Genomic DNA, 13,412 nt, shown 5'->3' with positions numbered 1-13,412 from the left:
TTTGGAAAGTAAAGGGTAAGCTTTACCAAGATTGGCAGTCAGCTACAAACAGGGAAAATTACCTTTAAAGAATTAATCAGATGACTAAATGAGCTGGGATCCAGCAAAATACATTTTAATGTACCTAGGGGCTGATATTCATGAGCAAAAAGCCAAGTCACACTAATGAAACACGAGTTTGCATCCTGGGAATCAGAGGTCCAGAAAGGAATTCAGAGGTCACAGTGGAGGACCATGTTCCCAGCTGAATGGTGTGGCTAAAAGAGCTAAAGTGCCATTGTACTGCTGGAAAATGCAGCCAGTATTTGTCTTGGTCCTGGTCCCTTGACTTTAAAAAACATATTGAAAAGTCTGGAGGATTAGTGAAGAACAATAAAAACTATATGTGGTCAGAAAAAAACAACAAGAGTCTATTTTTCTACAACAAAAAGGACAAACTTGCAGGTTCTCTAACTCTTCCACTTCAAGTTGCTTCTCCATGAGATTGCATTAAATAGCAGGAATCTCCAGCCTCACTGACAGAAGTTCTAATACCCAGTGTCTAAACCCTAAAAATGCATAAAGGTTGTTTGAAATAAATACACATTTGGAGAAGTAATGATTACTTGCCATTTTTATAGATCATATAGGAGACGGGTAAATTCTCTATCATTAGTTTTCAAACCATGATTTGACAGCCTCTCAAAGCAACATGTTAGCTCATCCATAGCTGTTAAAAGTAGATACAGAAATTACTACTGAAATTATACAGCCTGTGTTACACAGGTCAGAGTAAAAGACTGCTCTGATCTGATTTCTGGCCTTAAAATCTATGAATCTACACTGAAGATAAAATTGTAAGCAGGTAGTTCTATCGGTTTTCTGTATCACCAAGCCAATAAGCACACACTCTCTCAAAGAGCAAGCAATAAATATATCATCCCCTCAACATTTGTCACTGTGCTGGATAATTCACACAGATACTTAATCACAGAAGTCCCTTGTGAAGGCAGGAGAGGAATTCCGGCTGCGCAGCCGAGTCCCAATGGTGCAAATGGCAAGTGGGGATGCTTAGCCCTGCACAGCAGCAGTGAGGGGCTTAAACACCGAGCCAGGGAGTAGAGGCAACAGTCAGAGCCTTCACCTTGGTCTCTGGGCAAACCACTGCCCCCAGATGTGCCTGCACACTGACCACATGCTCAGAGCTGCCCGAGAGCAAAACCCTGAGTAAGCCTGGCTGCAGTTACTACAGCACCTCTCTGGGTTCAGGAGCCACCACTCACCGAGGACTCCAAGAGGACAACAGGAAGAGATCACTGTATATTTATTCTGCTTTTACATCCTCCATAAGTCTTTGTACTGACCACTACTGGATGAGGGATTTGGGGCTAAGCAGACCTTTGACCTGTCAGCTGACATTGACTGATGAATGCTGTTGGCTTTAACAATACATAAAAAAGACAAATCATCATGCTGTGATTTGTTGTGGGTAGCAACCCAAACAAATTCACACCCTCTGCAAGTGCTGGAGCTAAAAGGGCTATAAATGCAGAAAAAGATCTGTTGTTTATTCTATACATGATGTTTGTCCTCACAGCATCTCTTCTACCTTGATGGCTGCAACATTTAGCTAGGAGCAGGCAGTATTTAGGTATTTTACACAGAAGTGCAGAATCCATTCCTATCTAAATATATATATTTATATGTATGATGAGTAAGGACACCAAAAATAAACACTGCACAATAACTGTGGTTAATATTTCAACCCGTCCCTTAATGACGCCACCTCAATGCCTCAGGTACAGGGGTTTTCCTAAACAGTATTTTCCGTGTTCCTTTTGCTGATGGAATATGTCAAGCCAGTCAAGGTAGAATTGCAGAAAATTAGTATTTACCTGCTGCAATACCTGGATCCAATCGCATCAATTACACATAATCACTAGATGCAGTGTTTGGGGACAGGCATGCAAACAGGAAACCTGGAAACAGAAACTGATGCAAGGCAGCAGTGGAGAAGCCTCATGTCCAGCTTTTGGGATGGGCTCCTGCTGCCCAGCTCTGCAAAGTGGCCAGGTTTGCACAACAGCAAGTGTGTCCCACAATGTGGCCAGGAGCAGCTGTATTTGGGGTTGAGCTGTTGTTGAGGCATCATTCAGGTTATGAAGCAAAAGCAGCAGAGCTGAATCAGGGAGTCAAAACAAGCCAAGCTGGTCTTGGGAGCACAAAACAGTAAGGGTAAACAGCAGAGTTAGGGGACAAGGAAAAACTAATGACATAACAAATGTTCCCCCCAGTGCTCTTCCACCTAAAACCTCCGGACAGCACTTCAGGTGCAATGCAAAATCCCTGGCAAAACAGAGCTCGCCTGAAGCTAGAAAGGCCATCTTACTATTCTCAGACTCTGAGACATCACCATATCTAGAAAAGCCATCTTAGTACTCTTTCTTTTCCCAACCTTCACAAGCATCACCATCCTGCCTTTTTATATTCTTTTTTAAATGGGTCTCCTCAATTCAATTAGCATCCAAGAAACATTGACTGATAAAAAAACAACAAAAAACCCCAAAAAACAAATAAACAAAACAACAACCAAACAAACAAAAAACAACAAAACAAACAAACACCACAAAAAACCCCCCATGTACAAGATGCACATCTTTCAGATATAAAGTAATCACTTTATAGTAATCATCACTTCAGGGGCAGGGCAGCTTTAAGACACTTCAGGCTTGGGGTCCCTTCTGGCCAAGGGTGGTGGGAGCCTGAGCTCTGCCTTGACCACCATCTCACTGAGGCACATTTCATCTACCCTATCAAATAAAAGCCAAGTTTGCTCTACCTCTAGAAATCAAAAGGTGCAAACTGTTTGTTTACCAGGTATCAATTTACAGGTAGTTGGCCTAATTCTGCCTTAGTTCTTTCCTTCTACAAGGTCACTTTTGAAGTGGTTTTATTCCTTAAGCCCTTTGAAATTCTGTGCAAGACAAACCAAAATATGTGGTTAGAAAGGGCCTAGGATGGGTCACCTAGTCTCTTCCTTTGGCTAATGGAACCTGTCCCCAGGACTTCAAAAACAAAGCCTAATTTTTAAAAAACCAAGACAACAACAAAAGACATTGCTGATGATTTCTCATGACAGTATTGATTTTTCTCCATTTTCTCTGCATTTTGTTTTGAGAGGGGGTTTTTTGGTTTTTATTTTATTAGAATAAACGACACATTTTCAAAAGCTGAAAAAAGGCATCTTTTAGATGACAATTGCACTGAGCATTAAGTGAAATCTGCAAAGCCATTTTTCCCATGCACAATCAAAAGCTGACAGACGGAAGCGCAGAGTGCATAAAAAAACCACACAAGCCAGCTGAGAGGGAATGGGTAAAACAGCCATCCTGAATCAGCTCCGAGCTGCTCTAATGGAATTAGGGTCACCCTGACAGAAACACAGTCAGATCACAGAGAAAATTTAATAATTTCTTATTGCAGTCTGTAAAAGCTGGGTAGGATTTGAAAGAGCTGCCTGCCAAATTAGCACTTCTGTATCCACCGCTGGTGCGCATGTGCCCCTTCCCACTCACCTTCTCCTCCCAGCACCCACCAGACAGCCAGGAAAGCACCACTCCCCTCCTGCTGCCAGGGAGGCACCCAGCGAGCCCCTCTTCCTCTGACACTCTGCCATCAGTTCAACCTTTGGATGCCCCTTCAAATCCTCACCACTGACATTCTTCACAGTGAACTCCATTCCAGGGGAGGCACAGCCCTGATTCTGCCAGGCAGTGCACACTAAATCTGCTTTATCTCAGGTGTTAACTCCAGCTCTCTGCCAGCTGCCTTAATTGCTGGGAAGCTACAGCAGCGACACGGAGATGTGTTACAACAGCAGGAGGTGGGGAAGGCAGGGGAGACCCAGTCGTGGGTGCTCCCTGAGCACACAGCCTGTGCTGCTGCCAGGGATGCAGCACAGCCCATCTCCAGCCATCCTTTCACTGCTCCTATAAAAAGAAATTTGGGAACTGACTCCAGAAAATCCAGGGATAACCCTGCTCCTACTACCCTGCTGTTTTTAGTGGGGGAAATGCAGGAATTCTTTGCAGATACAGAGCCTGCCCAACCTTCCACTGACTCCAAGCAGCACTGGAATGGGGAAAAGGAAGAATCACAGTGATTTCTTGGGAACAGCCATAACCAGTGTAAATAAATGCTCTATTCACTGAAGCCAACAGGATGCTATGGGAACTAAAAAACAGAGGCATGTGCAGATGGGGTACTCCTTTCACAGAACCCTTCTCTAGCTTCTTCTGGAAGTTCCAGCATCCATACATTGTCCTATCTTCCCCTTGCCCTTCACTACTATCCTGAATCAGGACTCTCCAATGCCAGATTCACCACTGCATCACTGATGTCAGGTCCCATAAAATGCAGGGTTTGGGATTGACATTTTACCCCTGCAGAGGCACAGAGCAGACAGGTCCTCTCACACAGCTCCCAGCCTCTGAGGGTCAGTGGCAAGATACAGTGGGTAAAATGATAGAAGAACTCTAAGTTGCTAAAGTACACAGAGCAACACTTTCCATTCTAGGAAACCCTTGATTAATCCATGGTGGCTGTGGTGGTTAAAAGGTCAGTGCCCTCCAGAGCTGCCTTCCAGATTAGGAAAAAGCAATTCAGAGTCAGTCTGAAGCAGAGAAAAAGACATACATACAGATAAACTTGCTGTTCAACACAGAAAGGTTCCATATCTGAGACATCACACAGAACAGAGCCAATTTTGTTAAATTTCAGCATGTGGAAGTATTCCACAACATTAGCGAATCACCTCTACCACAAACTATCCTCAGGCCAAGAACTGTCCTAGGATGTCTCAAGCTCCACCAGCTTCTGTACATCTCTGATGTGAGTGATGCTTCTCTCCTTTGCAGGAGCCACTATGAAGATAATAAATATCAGGGCATTTTTATCCACCTCAGAACACTAAACAAGTACTTCTCTATGCCAGATTCCAAAAAGGGCTACAATGTGCAGACAACATGATCTGAATAAGCACCTTTCAACAGCACCAGCAGACAGCAAAGTAAGCTGAGGAAGGAGACAGCTGCTGCCCTCAGTTTAACTGGGCAGCTCAGACTCATACAGACCCATATTAGTCTGCTGCCTGTGGAAGTCATCTGTAATGACAAAAAAACCTGAATTTGTATGTTTCTTTACATCCCTTCTTCACTCTTCCCTCCAGCTTCTCTAAATTTAGGTCTTCCTTTCAGTCAAGGACATTTAGGACCTCCCAGTCTGCTTCCTACATTCAGCCAGGCTCCTACCAACATGAATCAACATCTCCTTCAATTTTCCCAAAATTATGTCTAATTATAAGCCTGGTGACTAAAGATGCAGTAAGAAAGAGATGACTGCTGGCAGCTCAGGAGGTGCATCATGGTCACCTTAGCTCCATCTCAAGCATCCCAGAAGCCCTGGGTACTTTCAGAGGCAAGAAGCATTCACAACAGCCAGAGCCTGTGATGACTGTGCAGACATTTGGACACTGAAAATCTGGGTACAGGTTAAAAAAAAAAGGGAAGAGGTCTGCACAAATACTTGGGGACTGCTTAATAAATACACACCCTGAGATTATGCAAAAAAAGCCACGAGGTTTCCTACTCTTTGCATAACCCATTCCTAATGTAAGGTGTTTTCAGCAGGCTACCATTAGCCATGTTTTTCTCCTCTTGTCTGTCCATAGCATTTTGTGCACATATTTCCTTTTGGCTGGATGGGGCTAATTAAAGCCAGTCACAACAACTCCATGGGACTACCAGGACAACAGCTAAAAGTATGACCACAAGGAAACACCGTACTCCAATTCTGCAAAAATAGTGGTGTAGGAGAGCTACACCAGAAGATAAGAACTCACACCCTCTTCCCCCAGCAGCTTTCTCCAACAGCAACTGCCTGCTGACTCAGGAGAGATGTCTCAGTGCTACACAAATTACGAAAGCTGGCAAAAGAACAAGGGAAAACTAACAGGGATTACTGTGACCCCAATACTTCTTTCTTCCTCCGCCCCCAATTTTCTTTACTCATCTGTGCGTGTTAGAAATCAAACTGTCAGGTTTTGATCTTGCAGCTACTACAGAAATTCTTTCTGCACTTGAATAAATTTTGTCAGTCTTTTCAGTTCTACTTGTGCCCCTTCACACACACCCTGTTTATCTGCAATGCGCGCATTGGGAAATAGAAGGCTGGGTGGGAGCTGTCTCTCAGCCCTCTGTTTCCAGTGCAAAGACAGAAGGTTTAGCATTTCTGGAAATAAATTTTGCAATGCATTCAAGCTTTCCAAAGCCAAATGTTACTTACTGTCCGCTCCTGCTAAAGGCAGCATCAAGCAGCAGAGGATGGCTGCTGGCACAGTGAGTACTGGGATGCAGAAGTTAGGCACCATATTCCAAAGTAGAGCAAGTCCTCTTCAGCTTGAGGCAAGTGGTCAGTACATCCAGTATTACAGACACAGACTTACTCCTGCAAACCCAAAGAGGAAGAAAAGGAAAATTATTATGACACACAGATTAACTGCCAGCATACCAAACTGCACTGTAAAGACATCATTACAGATATTTTCAAAGAGAAATTTACCTATCTTCCCTGCATGAGCAGCAGAGCACCACACACGCCTCCGAATTCAATAAGCTGATTTCAAGGGTCAGCAGGCACAAATGCACCTGTCTCCAAATTTACCTTCACGTACAGTCTGGTTTATGGCCCATTAATGCATCCTTTCCTTGCTGCTGTTCACAACAAACAGCTCTGAAGCTGCACATTACATACAAGAAACAGTCTTAAGCTCTTGTAACTCTCCTTCCATGCGCCCTAGACAGAGTGGTTGACTGCATATGTAGGGAGGGTTTGTGATCAAACTGCATGTGCAGCACAGCTTGGACCATCCAGCTGGGCTGGTGCACACCAGACAAGTCTCAGCGGGTTCAAGCAGAAGAAACAGAAGCTGATTTGGATCAGCTGTCAGCTTACAGAGCTACCAGAGTCACAGCAGAATGTTATTAAGGAAAGTGTCTATAAAGAAAAGCTTTAGCCAAAGCAAACACCTCAGCTTAAAACTCCCCAAAATGGAGGCAATGGCTACGTGAAAGGATTCATGGTTGGATATTCTCTCTCCAAAACAAAGCAAATTATCTTGTAAATTGCCTTAACTCGGGCATCTGCTTGAATACTGAAATACAGAAAATTCCTTGAAAACTAACTCAAAAAAGGCAAGCATTTTAAAATAATACAATTTCTGTGTATCTGCCTTCTTTATCTTTTAATGAGAATATACTCATTGTACTTCCATCTCAAAGTCTAAGGTCTACCTATTAAAGCAGACTTTAAAGCAGCTGGCAAGCACCACACCCTCAGCAACCAGTGACACTTTCAGCACCAGGCATCTCAATGCGAGCCCAAGAGTTATTTAAAAGTGGATGTGATTTTCAGCTAAGCTGCAAAAGTTACCAAAGTTACCAACACAGCATCATTAGAGAAAAAACCTCATGCAGGCAGATGCCAGCCTGAGTGGACCCTGTGAATATCCTTGAAGCAAAGAAGCTGCAACTGTGCACATTGTTTTGTGGCCCAACATGCCGCTTTTACTCGTGCTGGCAGACATTTCAAAAACATCTTCAAGACTGCTCTAACAAAGATATTTCTGAATTTTGCTAGGTTTGGAAGCACATTGTTTTTTGAAACCATTGAGCTTTTGATGGAAGTATCACAAGTTACAAGCACGTCTACTTCTGACAAAAACACACTGCTCAAAGAATGCCAGCAATGATTGTGCCTAGGGAAATCCACAAGAAATCTCAGGAGAATATACCTTGCCAAATATTTACAGTGCATAGTACTAACAAACAGGAGATCATGATTCTTCTCCACTCTGTTACTGTATTTGCACAGTAAATCTTTTCACGTTATAATATTGCACAACACAGAGAAATCTTTATTTATGCAACATCTTCTGCACCCAAGACATCTGAAAATACTTTACAAAATAACCTAGTTCTAACCTACATGCAGAGAGAATACTGATCATCTCATTCTGCTTTTATTGTCTCAATGAGAAGGCATAAATCGAACTAAGCTCAGCAGCAAAATTTTAAATACTGCAGAAGAGGCTCTCTGTGCCAGCCACACACTCAGTTACCTTTGCTGCCCTCCAACTTCTCTATCCTCACTCAACTCTCACCAAAGGATGACTAAAAGCATCATTTACATGTCTTACATAGCAAAGACAGATACAGGTAGTTGTATCTCTATAGCTGCATAAGCTCTATCCCAATGATAGGATAGCTCAATCCCCAAGCAGTTGGCCCAGTGTTAGCTCCCAAGATATGGCCCACACAGCAATGGGAAGAAATGCCTGGATCAAGAGTGATGATTATGATTCTAAATTCTGCATGTACAGGGGTAATTTGTGCTGCCTGGGGAAGGGAGCTCACTGAAGCACTTTAAGCAGCATTACATCTGGCACAACAGCAGCCAGAATCCTAAGAGGCTCCTCTTCCTGGGGAGGGGGTGGGAAACACCAAGGGTTGAAATTACTGTGTCAAAACTAATGATGTGTGTCAAGCTCTCTAAGATTAGGACAGAGAACAAGTTTTACAGGTGGTGCTGAAACATCTCAGGTATTTGTCAGACCACAGTGGGGATGAATAGCTTTCAGAGAGCTTTTCCTCTTTCATTCACTTCCATTAACAACAAAAGTGTCTCATCTAACGGTGTACCTTGAGCACAGATTGCTCAGAGTCGTGTCAATGGCACCTCCACAGCCCTCATTCAGAAGTAACTCTCGGGAACACAAAAAACCTCAGTTAAAGAATAGGTCTGTCTCTTGATTTCTCTCTTCTTTCAGTAAATGTGATCAAGCTTCTCTCCAGTTTCAACAGATTTATAACTCTCCTCTCTAGCCCATGAGATACATACAGCACGCACTATGCAAAACTGATGAATTGTCAGATACCCTACCAGATGCTTCATAGACTTGATCTTTTTCAACTGTTTAGTGCTCTAAATAATTTACCATCTGGTAGAAAAGCCAGATTTTCTTATGCCAGACTGCTGTCTGTCCCTCCAAAGTTAATAGACCACCTTTGGCCATTAACAGGATCAAAATTTGCCACTTCCTCTTCCCATGGTTGCTCTGCCTATGGAAAAGTTGTCTGCATTCAATATTTAAAGAGCTTTAAATTGGAATGTTTTAAAATTTTATAAATCTCGGTAGCTGTCATTCTCTTTTGAAAGTGAAAATATTAAAAAGCCCAGTGGTTCAGCTTTCCCATTTTTCAGAAGGGATGATGCTCTCTCCCAAAGAGACAGCCCAGTATTCAAAGCAAGGGTGTCAGCTGAAGCTCAGTTAACCCTCAGAAGAGCCAGTGTTAAACAGCAATCCTGATCCAATGCTAAAAGCTTCCTTTCCTGGGACAGAAGGCAGCTTAGGATGGAAAGCAGCTAAAACCCAGATAACCTTAGTAGATTTTGGCAACAAGCTAAACAAATACAAAGTACTGCTTTGGCAAAATCCAGTACAACAGCAACTGACCAGATAATGCTCCTACAATTCTTAATGTGTCTTGTCCCCAGCAACCTCATGCCTCTTCAGGCTGCTCTCTCTTGTTTCTGGACCAATCTCCTGTGCACCAGATGATCTCAGTCCCTTCATTCAAAGGCCTCCTTTAATCTCACTGCTTTGGCCAGCATGTCACAACTAATATTGCATTTGGGAGCCCAGACACAGTACAAGAAGGTTTTTCAAAAACACACGTACATTCTCATTTCTTCTTCTGCATCTGGTCCTGGCAATATCATAAACTCTAGACTACATAACCCAAAATTAGGCTGAGGCTAAGCACTCCAGATGGCTTTGTAAAAACAGCTTTGATTTTAGTAAGCTAAACTCCTGCCTCTGCTCCAAACTCAGTGTTAGAGCTACCGAGAGCTAGTTTGGCAGAAAACTAGAAAGCAGGAAAGCACAACAAGAAACTAGCAATCTTCATTTAAATATATCAGTTTTTTGCTGTGGGGCAGGTGGATGCAAAAGAGGCGGTCTTGAGGACATTTTTTGAAACCTACATGGTTTATTCTTTCAGACAGGCAGAAAAAGCTGGACTCATTTAAAACAGAGCCAAGAATACCAACAGCTCATATGGTACTAAGAAATTCTGGCAATGAGTGTGTCTCACAGGAGATGCAAAGAGATTAGAAAAAGCAGTCAACTTTAAAGAGTCAGGAGGAATTTCAAACCAGCACTGAATAGCTTATGTCCTCTATGAACTCTTGTGTAAGATAAACTGAACTGAAACCAGTGTCATGTGGGTCACCAGCCAAGACTGGCACGGTGAAGAAAAGCATCGCCAAAGCAAGCCTGCCATTCCAAACCAGGGACAAAAAACACTGCACTAAAATCACTTTTTAGGTTAAGCTACTTTGCAATCCAAAGAATCTAAGAAGTCAGCACAAAAAGTTCCCTCCAGGAGCCCCTGTACATCCATGGAACTGCCAGGTTTCGTTGTGTGTTTGAGTACTGACACTGCCTCTGCTGTGAAACATAGTTAAGAGACTGGAGAAACTTACAGGGTGGGAAGGTGAGCCCGATGCACAAGCAATGTCCTTATCTGACCTGGAGATGTAACAGTGGCTTTTCAAAAAGGAACCTGAAACAATTCTGTTTTTCAAGGTGGAAACTTCCTGAGCATTCTCAAGGAGAGCCCAAGGACACAGGTCAGAAAATACCAACTGGGCAGACCCAGACCATGGTAAAGACAGGGCTGAAATTACATCAGCTACTCCCAGTGCTACTACACGTGCAACACAACCAAATCTTCCTTCTGGACCTCTACCCTCTATATTTCACACAAGTACCTGAAGGGAAACCCTCTCCAGAGACCAAATTAACACAGCACCAGCTGATCAGCTCTGGGGTTGTCCCATCAGCCATGGTGATCATGCACCACGCAGAGCAATAAGGCAGCTCTTCATTCTGTTAAAATTGAGAACAGTAACTGGCTACAGCTCAGCTGCTTCACTCTGTACATAATGCCTCATCTGTGCTCAGAAGGAGGAACAGGAAAACCATGACACACCATATAACTCAAGATCATCATATTGCACACATTAAAAGTTGTGGAAGCAGTTACACACAAGCTAATGACTTTTCAATGTTTCACTTCACTACATTAGTATTCCTTTAGCATAGATTTCTTTGTGCTTTTCTGCGAGAAATATAATATAAAGAGACTTGGGGAGTACAGCAATATGGCCAAAAAAGACAAAATGAGTCTCATTTCACTCCGAACTCCCACATGCAGGGAATGTATTAGAGAGATTCAGTGGGGAGATATATGAAGATGGCAACAATGGCAACACTAGAATAGATTTAGGGAAGAACTACCTATGAGCCTGCAATACAATAAAAAGGCCAAGAGCTAAAGAAACTGCCACATGAGCAAAGGTACCAGCTCTGGGTCCCAGGTGTGAACAGGCCCAGAGCATCAGTCTGGTGACAAGATTCTCAAACCATCTGGACAGGAGGGATGAGCCAAGCAATTCAAGAACCAGGAAGGATAAAAACCTCTGTCAAGTCACAAGCATTAGACAGGCTGGCTAAGGATTTGATCTGTATCTGTAAGTACAAGAAGGATTCAAAACACCAAGAAAGGAGTGGAGGAATATAATTAGCCATGGGCACATAACTGGGAGAACAAGACAAAGCAAACAAAAGTGTATGCTGAATATTCTCAGTAAACAGTCAGGAAGAAAAAAGAGGAAAAAAAAAAAAAAAAAGAGAGAGAGAAACACAAGGCTCCCAGAAGTATTTTTCCCAGAAGGAAAATGTTTATCACCTGTTCAGAAAGAAAATACAAATGGTGTAGGAAAACAAAAAGATAACCCAAAATATCCCATAATCTGGGAAAAAAAATCCAAAACAAACCAACAAACTAATACAGGCAGATTGGTATGGAGCAATATATGTAACAGCAAGAACAAGTCAGAAGTACTTTAAAAATATTCCCCTTATTTTGATAAAGCACAAGGAAGTGAGACGTGTCTAAGCACAAGCTGGCCCAGGTACAGGTCACTGTGATCCTGAACATGCAGTCCCAACTTGACCCAAGGAGAGGAGCAGAGCCACTTTTAAGCAGAATACAAGCACAAATTGAATATTCCTGTCAGCTTTATTGGCTACATTTTGTTCTGAAGACATTAATTTCTGAAGGTGTCATTGCCTGCAGACAATACTAGATAAGAAAGAAGAATTTTTCCACTGGAACAAGGATTACGGAGGGCCCAGTTAAATAACTATGGAGATAAGTTAAAATATCCACTTAAAATATAGATCAGCCTTGAGCCTCACAAGCCCAGCTATCACTCACAGTGAGCATTAAGCACAGATTGCTGTAGATCACCCTACCCAAGTGGAAAGGCTCCTAATGCCTGCTGTAAAGTCTCCTTAAAATAAGCAAACTATTGCATATCAGCCTTTCTACAGAGGTCTCTTACATTTACAGAATAGGCCCAGCACTGCATGAATTACAGACCCAGGGCAGCAGAAAGTCCCACAGAAAATAAAACTAAATTCACCTTTTCCTTAACTATCAGCAAATTTCACTAATGTGAAGAAACATGCTCATGGGTCAGACATTTTCACAAAGCAAGAATTTCAGTGCTTTTTCTACAAATTACTTTACATGTGACACATTCCTAATAAAAATGACTGTGCTATAGCAGGCTTGGCTGAATTCAGCACAATAGAAAACAGTGCAAAGACTAAAATCACTATAGGTACCTAGTCCTCTCCTCTAAACCCAATTCCAGGCATTAAGTTCTGCACAGCCAGGGTGCAGACAAGTAGTTTTAAAGTAAAGAGATGGGGAGCTGAGAAACACACAGTCCTTCTGGGCTTGCTGCTTACAACACACCACAGCTGAGTGCCACTGTACAGCTCTGGTGCTGCCACTCCTGGATCTGGCTCCAGCAGAGACAAACACACTGGTTCTGCATTTCTCAGACTGACAGAACATGCAAGGCAGGGCAGATCTAAGACCCACTGAGCACCAGAACTAATTTTAACCAAAATGGCAAGAATGCAAATGATTGACCAGATGAGAGATAATCTGTCCTTCCATCCCTTCAAGGATGTGTGTGATGTCCAACGGCTTGAAGCCAAACTAAATCCTAAATCAATTCTAATTCAAAATTAAATCAGCTTCCCCTTTGCAAAAATGCTTTTTCTCTGTCCACAGATCTACTCAGCCTCCTTAGAGGCACTGGCAGCAAAATTTTTCAGAGACCTCCCAGAATCTGAACAAGCCCTTTCTCTGCCTTGGAGATTTTGAACAACTTCTAGAAATTTTTCTTTACAGAATCCATTAAAGTTGGACCCTGTGAGAACATGATCTTCAGGT

The 13,412-nt window shown here is 42.7% G+C and overlaps 1 protein-coding gene across 5 annotated transcripts in view; it reads right to left on the bottom strand.

The window, feature by feature from the left end:
- Positions 1-13,412, bottom strand: part of PTPRF (protein tyrosine phosphatase receptor type F) — a 369,892-nt gene that overhangs the window by 234,665 nt on the left and 121,815 nt on the right. For all 5 annotated transcript variants that reach the window (XM_056497305.1, XM_056497306.1, XM_056497308.1 and 2 more), the window contains one exon: positions 6,322-6,483. In XM_056497305.1, the coding sequence (XP_056353280.1) occupies positions 6,322-6,406 (85 nt within the window). In that variant the 5' untranslated portion in view covers positions 6,407-6,483. The remainder of the gene's footprint in view (positions 1-6,321; positions 6,484-13,412) is intronic.

This window comes from Oenanthe melanoleuca, chromosome 8 (genome assembly GCF_029582105.1).
Source record: "Oenanthe melanoleuca isolate GR-GAL-2019-014 chromosome 8, OMel1.0, whole genome shotgun sequence".
NCBI classification, from domain to species: Eukaryota; Metazoa; Chordata; class Aves; order Passeriformes; family Muscicapidae; genus Oenanthe; species Oenanthe melanoleuca.
Note: the sequence above shows the minus strand (reverse complement) of the source record. Positions and strands in the feature narration are given on the sequence as shown.